At 42.2% G+C, this 8,119-nt stretch overlaps 1 protein-coding gene across 1 annotated transcript; it reads right to left on the bottom strand.

Annotated features, from left to right (window-relative positions):
• Positions 1-691: 691 nt before the first annotated feature.
• LOC103336052 (Proteinase inhibitor, propeptide) lies at positions 692-2,936 on the bottom strand. The gene is made up of 3 exons (XM_008239089.2): positions 2,643-2,936; positions 2,375-2,472; positions 692-952 (listed from the first exon to the last, which is right to left on the bottom strand). Exons 1-3 carry the CDS (start codon positions 2,846-2,848, stop codon positions 879-881), a joined length of 378 nt encoding a protein of 125 aa, XP_008237311.2. The 5' UTR covers positions 2,849-2,936; the 3' UTR covers positions 692-878.
• Between the last annotated feature and the right edge of the window lie 5,183 nt (positions 2,937-8,119).

Below are 8,119 nucleotides of genomic sequence, written 5' to 3'. Positions count from 1 at the left end.
ATTCATATATAAATAAATAACTTAACATAAACATACATTAACACAAAATAAGTAAACGTAAAATTAACACGAAAACAAATTTACTTTGTAAAAAAATTAGAGCCCAAGATACACCTCATTGTAGGAGAATACCTTTAGAGCCTGGATTCTGGAATATTCCACCGTAGCTCTAAATGAGATTCTATCCACCAGTTATAGAGCTCCTAACATTGGGATTCCATTAGGATTTTATTAATTTTTTTTTATGAAAAAAAGTTTAGGAGGAAGAGAGTTTATCCCATCTCAGAGCCAGGACATACCAAAACCTCTTTGAGGACTTACAGATGGGGTCTTAACCTCTTTTTTGGTTTTTACAAATTACCCATTAAGAGGAATTGTCGACAACGGGACTCGAACCTATGCCATGATAGCAAAGAGAACGATTCTTACCAACTCAACCTCTGACTACTAGTTTTGTTTACTTGGTAATGAGGGACACAACTAGGATAACTTTCCATCACCTGAGCCCTTCCCTCCTTATGTTGGTTAATCCAAAGCCTTCCCCTAAAGGCCACCTTGGCTCTAGAAGGTACTATCATCTGCAACAGACAAGTTATCTTTGGAACATAAGCATAGTCGTCCATCTGACATCTTCCTAAGGAACCAGGCATCCTCAACTACTACCCTCGTTACTTACTAGGAATAGAAGGAATTCAAAAAACAAAACAAAAAAACTGTATATACAATATACGAAGGTACATAAGGGGCACTTTTAAACATTAATTTTAAACCTTATTTGGGCAGAAGTACACTGTGCCAAGAGTCAACAAGTTTATTGTTTTATACATAAAGTAGATAACTGTTTGAAACACGTTTCTTATGTATTGAGTTCAGTTCCTCTAATGCAGCTTCCCAGGTCCTGAATGCAGTTGAAGTGTCCTGCTTGGTACAACCTGAAGAACCCCAGGAAGTTCTGCCAGTAGAGAGTAGAAAGACAATGAGTATTTATCAATGATCAGACATCTGGGACTCATAACGTGCACAAAGATGCATACCTGTCATTTTATAAACTTAAAAATGCCAAAAATTGTGCAGAATTCTGTGAAGTGCATGATTTTGTGTATTGAAAAACTGATTATACTTCTTTTTCATTTATTATTAGGGGAACGGGATTCAAACTTGGGACTTCTTACAATACTGGGAAGAAAGGTATCATTACACTCATACTTCAAAATATGACAAATGCCTTTTAAAAAAAGTTTTTATTTTATTTTCCCTTCTTTTGCCTTCATCTTTGGGAGGAGAAACAACTAAACTCACGTTGGCAATACACTCATCCTATCCTAAAGATATCATAGAATACATAATACTAATTACTCATACATGTTCTTCAAATGCCATATACATTGTTTCCGAAGGGTCAAAACCAAATTTCACCCAAAATGTTAAAAAACCAAACACTTACCAATCATTTCGGATGTAATTATGTCCTAAGTTTCTAACTCTATTTCAGATAATTGCCAACCTAGAACCACAAACAAATACCATGTTTTACTGTAGGTTTCTCTGCAAAGTCAGCTAAGACACCAGTAATTCCTCTATTATATGTAAGCTTATGAAACATGTCAGCTACTAGTCAGTATTAAGCATGAGCAAGAAGCGTTGTACAGCCTAAACACAAAAAAACCATTATGATACAAATCAGCAAATAAACAGTAGATGTTTTACCACTGGGGTTACTCGTGGGGAAAAATCGTAGCATAAAACTGCTTTTAAAAAACTTATCAGCTAAATTTGAAATTTTTTAGAACCACATATATTGCAAATCAACAACTGGAAAAGAAGAATGGATGGTAGAGATTTTATATTCAACAATAAACAGCAAAACCAAGATTAAGGTTTTAGTTTATTTTTATTTTCTTACTCTTCAAAGACACAAAACTTTAAAGCTCAAATATGTTAGATCCAATAGTACAGGCAAAAGTGCAATTGTAGGCTAGCCACCCAGAACATGGCAGAAAAGTCATAACGAAAGTAGCCACACTTGTGGACACAAATCAGGTCTGGGGTTCAAAACAAGCCAAACACAAGCCTGCAGAAAGCAACTATCAATCACTAGACACCAAATTTCCTAAATATAAGCACTCAAAGAACCGATACAGCATTTGGAAATGACAAGCGGATTCGAAATAATCTAATCAAGCTTGCAAACACAATACCCAAAAAAAAAAAAAAAATCACATTAACCATGTCTGGATATTGCTCAGGGATCAGATAAATAAATAGCTTTTGCCAATAACTGGAAGAATAGTCATCATGAACCCTAGAAAAAACCAAAAACTCGCAGCAGCATATTTAGATAATTTCGTCTTAGAGAAAGAGAGAGAGGACTGACTTGAAAGTTCCTCGACCTGTTGAGGAGTGAGCTTAGCGGAGAATCCACTGGCAGCCGTCTTGTAACTGTATATCAGAGCCCCCTTCGCAGCCTCCTCACTGTATGTATACAACAAAAATTCACAATTACCAACAAATTAAAATAATTATAAAATAATTATAAAAAAACACACACAGAGACACACAAATTCACACAGCCATGTTCATTTGATTCATTTTCCTTTTGATTTTCCCGGGAAACAAACAGTAGAGAAAGAAAACTGACGGACCTGCCGAGGACGGAGGCTAGGGTTCGGATGTGGTAGGCCTCAGGCTCCTCATTTTCGAGAGGCCTCTCAGTGTAGACGATGTGGACCGCCGATTCGGAAGAAGAAGCGACGGATTTGGGAGCAGAATCGGCCATGGCGAAGAGAAATGCGAGAATCAGAAGCAAAATTGATGAGAATAAAGAAGCAGAAGGAGCTTTGTTTACCATTCCTTGTTTTATAGAGAGCACAAAGGCAAAATCTTATCAGGATTTCAATTTTGTGAACACACTCCTCTTATATTGGTAGCTTACCCATTAAGTTATTTGCTTTTGCCTTGGTAATAACTCCGTGTCCGTCATTCTTTACCTTTTATGCCTGCCTCTTGGCCTGCACGGTGGAAACTTCTTTTTCGTTCCCTTTAACTTTTATAGATATTTATTTAGAATTTTTCTATTTAAATCCTATGCTTTTATTTGTTTATCCCATATTTAAATAATCAAGCTCTTAAGTTTTATTATTTTATAAAAATACAAAAAAGGTCATTAAACTTAATACTTAACCCTAGCACATTTATACACACCCCCACCACTCTTCATATTAAGTTTTAGAAAAACACAACTCCTTTACACCCTATTGCTATAATACTCTTCTCTTTCCATCCAAGAAGCTTAGTACACTCTTGTTTGTGAGGTAAAATATCTCTAGGCCGAGCTAGGCTACACCACGGTGTTATTGGTCGAGCTGGGCTGGAGCTTGGTCGTCATGCATTTTTCCACCCTGACCCGTGTGGACTTGGGGGCCCATTTGAGCTCAGCCTCGGTGCACATGAGTTTGATTTACGTGGTGTTCACTCAAAGGACTTCTAATCCCAAAGAAGTTGGGATGTTTCGGGATCACCAAGATGCCAATCTAAATGGACTCCTAGTCCGAGGAAGATTAGGTTGTTATGGAGTCCTAGTTCAAAGAGAGCTGGTTTGCTCTAAAGTCCCACTCCGAGAGGGATTAGGTCATCTGGGATGATATAAAAGACTAAAGCCATCCTTCATAAAAGGTATGCAATTCTAAGCACTAGAACCTATTGTGCGATTTTACTCTCAAACACTCGACTGACTTAAGCATCGGATGGTCTTTGGCCAACACCACACCGGTGTCACCCACTGAGGCTATCTTGTTTTACAGGTTCTGGAGGATGACTTAGTTGGTCACGCTGACCTAGTCTGGAAGAATTGCCCGACCTCGATCTTGAAGAGGTCATCTTCTGTTGAACCAATTTTAGACATCAACAGTTTGGCGCCGTTTGTGGGAAACAACATCTTGTTGATTTCCATCTAAGTTTTAAGACAACAACCACTTGCTTGACACCATGAGTCAAGAGTCCAGCCACAACAAACTTGTCACCCCTGCTGCGCATATTAAGGGGAGGAAGAAGTCCAATCGCCTAACTAACATCGAGACCTACCTGAAGGAGATGAGGAAGGACATTAATGAACTCTGTGACCAGAACAAGGAAGTCGGAGGAGGAGCTGAGAAGACCTACACAAGAAGGCAGCGAAGGCTAGAACGATGAAGAGTGGCGCCAAGAACATGGAGATAGTCAACAAGGCGGACCCCAACGCCGAGGCAAACTTCAACGTGAAGGACAGAACGATGAAGAGGGTGAGAGTCATCCCCGATCTCCTAATGGAATGGACCATGAGAAGCTGCAAACTTTCGAGCCTAGCCTTCTCGACTCATTCTCTGGTTTCTCTTGCATGCCAACCTGAAAGCCAGAGGGAATACTTTGACCTAAGGGATTTGCTTGAGGCAAAGAAAGCTCAGTACGTCCAACCTCATAATTGCGATCGTGAAATCGATTGTGATCGTGAAGTCAATCATGGTCGTGATCTTGAGGTCGATCGTGATCGGGAAGTGGATCAGTCTGAGGTCCGTCCTAATAGAGACGAGCAAGCTAGAGAAAGTAGAATTTTGGAGGCCATGAAGTGGATGCAAGATGAGATGGATCGGAAGCTGGAACTCCGCCTAACAACCCTTGAGCGTGAACGAGGTCCAGGACCTCTCGACTTGGTCACGACAACTAACACCCTACCATTCAGTAGGGACATCCTTGAATTCAAGCTCCCAAAGATTTCAAACAGCCTAGGATGCGACTCTATAATGGGACCACTGATCAGCTAAGGATTGGTTCAAGTCCTTGAAGCCGAACTCCATCAGCTCATTTGATCTGCTCAAACAGAGCTTCGTGAACCAATTTCTATCTACCTCAAAGAAGAGATACCCACCTAACTACCTCCTCAGCATCAGGCAAGGCGCTAAGGAGAAGTTGCGGGGCTACATCAACCGTTTCAATCAAGAAGTAATTAGCATCCCTAGTTGCTCCAAAGATATGGCATATACTGCCCTTCTAGCTGGGTTTCGGAGAGGACCTTTCCTGTTCCATGTCAACAAGTTTCCACCTAAGAGTTATGAGAACCTGGTGTCCCAGGCGTATTGTCATGTCATAGCTGAGGAGATGACATATGACACACCAAAGGAAAGGATCAGTCGCAGCCTGGTGTAGGAGATAAACGGAGAGAAGATTGGAATGATGTGCGCGAGAAGCCAGACTATAAGAAAGGAAGATTTGAGAATTCTAGACGAGGTAGGAGAGACTGAGATCGGCCACAGAATCTATTTTGACCACGGTTCGACAACTACACCCCATTGAATACTAATCGAGATGAGGTTTTCTTCCACATCTAAGCTGAGTTGCCGAAACCCCGACCTTCGAGGTTTTCTAAGGGCTAAAAAGATCCAAATCGATATTGCAGATATCACCGCGAGAATGGTCATACGATAGACCAATGTTACGAACTCCAGGATGAGATCGAAGCATTAATTAGGCGAGGTCATCTAAGCCGATTTGTGGGTGAGAAGAAGCAAGCAGAGCAACATGAGAACACACCAAATAAGCAACCACATGCTACGAAAGACATCAATGTTATCTCAGGTGGAACAACTCTAGCTAGGGACTCCAACAAAGCACGAAAGGAGTATGCACGACGTACCCCAGGTGGACTCGAGGCCCTCTCTGTTGGTCCAGCTATCAGACTCCGAAGTCACCCAAGCTTGGGTACTCAGCGATCACCTTTAACGAGGAAGAGGAAAAAGGTGTAGTTCATCCGCATGATGACCCATTCATAATCCAGGCTAAGATCACAAATTATTGTGTGAAACGAGTCTTCATTGACACAGGCAGTTTGGTTAATATCATCTTTACATCGACTTTCGAACATATAGAGATATCACGAGAAGACCTTAAGCCAGTGGTCACTCCCTTGCTCGGATTCACTGAGGACAGCATCAACTCCATTGGAAGCGTTACACTACCTCTGTCACTAGGGACAGCACCCCAATGGACAACGATTTACACAACTTTTCTAATAGTTGAATGCCTTTCTGCTTATAATGTCATTTTAGGTCGGCCGACCTTATGCTATCTTTGAGCCTTTATTGCCAGCCATATGCTCTTGATGAAATTCCCAACCAAAGCTGGTGTGGGATATGTAAAGGGTGACCAACAAAAAGCTAGGGAGTGTTATGTTGTGGCATCCAAGCAGAGAAGGAAGGAAAAGATGAAGATGTACGCTGTTGAGTGAGATGGGATAGATCGCGAGGTCGAGCTCGACCCACGAGAAGGTACCAATAAACAACAAGCAATGCCAGGAGGGGACCTAGAGAAAGTTCAAATTGATGATGATCACCCAAATCGAATCGCCAAGATTGGTGCCCAACTACCATCTCAAATTCGTGATGACCTAACAAACTTCCTACGTGAGAACGCTCAGGTATTTGCATGGTCGTATGAGGACATGCCGGGAATAAAACCTGAGATCATATCACACCGTCTAAGTATCGATCCCGCCTTCAAGCCAATACGCCAAAAATGTCGAGCTTACGATGCAGAATGGTATGCTGCCATGAAGGAAGAGGTGGACAAGCTCACGAAGATTGGTTTCGTTTGTAAACTCAACTATCCAGGTTGGTTGGCCAACGTGGTCATGGTGAGGAAGACACCTATAAAATGGCGAATGTGCGTTGACTTCACTGACCTAAACAAGGCATGTCCCAAGGATAGCTTCTCGTTACCCCTATTGATCAGCTCGTCGATTCAATCGCGGGCCACGAGCTACTTAGTTTCATGGATGCATACTCGGGGTATAACCAAATTCTGATGTACCCACCAGATCAGGAGCACACCTCATTCATCACAGACTGAGGTCTTTATTGCTACAAGGTCATGCCATTCAGTCTCAAGAACGCAGGTGCGACATACCAGCGACTTGTTAACCAGATGTTTGCCAACAATATCGGGAAGAATATGGAGGTGTATGTCGATAACATGCTAGTCAAGAGTGTCATAGTTGATCATCACATTCAAGACTTAGCTGAAACCTTCGAAGTATTAACGAGGTATGAGATGAGGCTTAATCCCGCTAAGTGCGCCTTCGGGGTTAGCTCGGGAAAATTCCTAGGGTTCATGGTCAGCCAGCGTGGCATCGAGGCGAACCCAGAAAAGACCCAAGCTCTGCTTAACATGACATGGCCCATGACTTTAAAAGAAGTGCAAAGCCTAACAGGTCGTGTGGCTGCACTAAATCGATTCATATCTCGGGCTACAGACCATTGTCAACCATTCTTCCAAGCTATAAAGGGGAGGACGAAACTCATTGATTGGACCTCTGAGTGTGAGCGAGCTTTTCAAGAGTTAAAGGAATACATGGGTAAACCCCCTCTTTTGTCCAAGCTTGAACATGGCGAAGATCTATTATTGTACCTATCCGTGTCCTCCACAGCGGTAAGCTCAGTGCTCATCAGAGAGGTAGGTAAGGTTCAACACCCTGTGCATTATGTAAGCCAAGCTCTCTAAGATGCTGAAACAAGGTACCCTGAGATTGAGAAGTTGGCCCTCGCCCTTGTTATTTCGGCTCGGAAGTTGAGACCTTACTTCCAGTCTCATACCATCGTTGTGCTGACCAACCATCCATTGAGGCAGGTCTTGCAAAAGCCTGAGACCTCAGGTCGGCTCATCAAATGGTCAATTGAACTAGGTGAATTTGATATCATATACCGCTCACGAGAAGCAATCAAGGCTCAAGCTGTGGCCGATTTTCTTTCTGAGTTCACCGATGTACAACCACCACCATTGCCAACAGATCAGCTTGAGAAAGCATAGAGAAGAAGATACGACCTAACCTTCCACTTTGGATTCTACATGTTGATGGTGCTTCAAATCAGCAAGAAAGTGGGGCAGGGTTGGTATTAACCTCACCTGAAGACAATGAGACCCAGTATGCCTTACGGTTTGGGTATGAGGCCTCGAATAATGAAGCTGAGTATGAGGCACTCCTTGCAGGGCTTCGCCTAGCCTCCGAGCTTGGGGTTTAATAGCTACGCATTTTTAGCGACTCCAATTGGTAGTAAATCATGTCACTGAAGAATACCAAGCTCGAGATAGAAGC

Source organism: Prunus mume, linkage group LG6 (genome assembly GCF_029339155.1).
Source record: "Prunus mume cultivar Tortuosa linkage group LG6, ASM2933915v1, whole genome shotgun sequence".
In the NCBI taxonomy this organism is placed as follows: domain Eukaryota; kingdom Viridiplantae; phylum Streptophyta; class Magnoliopsida; order Rosales; family Rosaceae; genus Prunus; species Prunus mume.
Note: the sequence above shows the minus strand (reverse complement) of the source record. Positions and strands in the feature narration are given on the sequence as shown.

Bases quoted from the DNA above. Each gene is read 5' to 3' on its own strand.
- LOC103336052 (XM_008239089.2), bottom strand. From the start codon at position 2,848: ATGGTAAACAAAGCTCCTTCTGCTTCTTTATTCTCATCAATTTTGCTT. The intron at 2,473-2,642 runs GTCCGTCAGTTT...GTATACATACAG, and splicing joins CTAGCCTCCGTCCTCGGCAG to TGAGGAGGCTGCGAAGGGGG. The intron at 953-2,374 runs GTCAGTCCTCTC...CTCTACTGGCAG, and splicing joins ACAGGTCGAGGAACTTTCAA to AACTTCCTGGGGTTCTTCAG.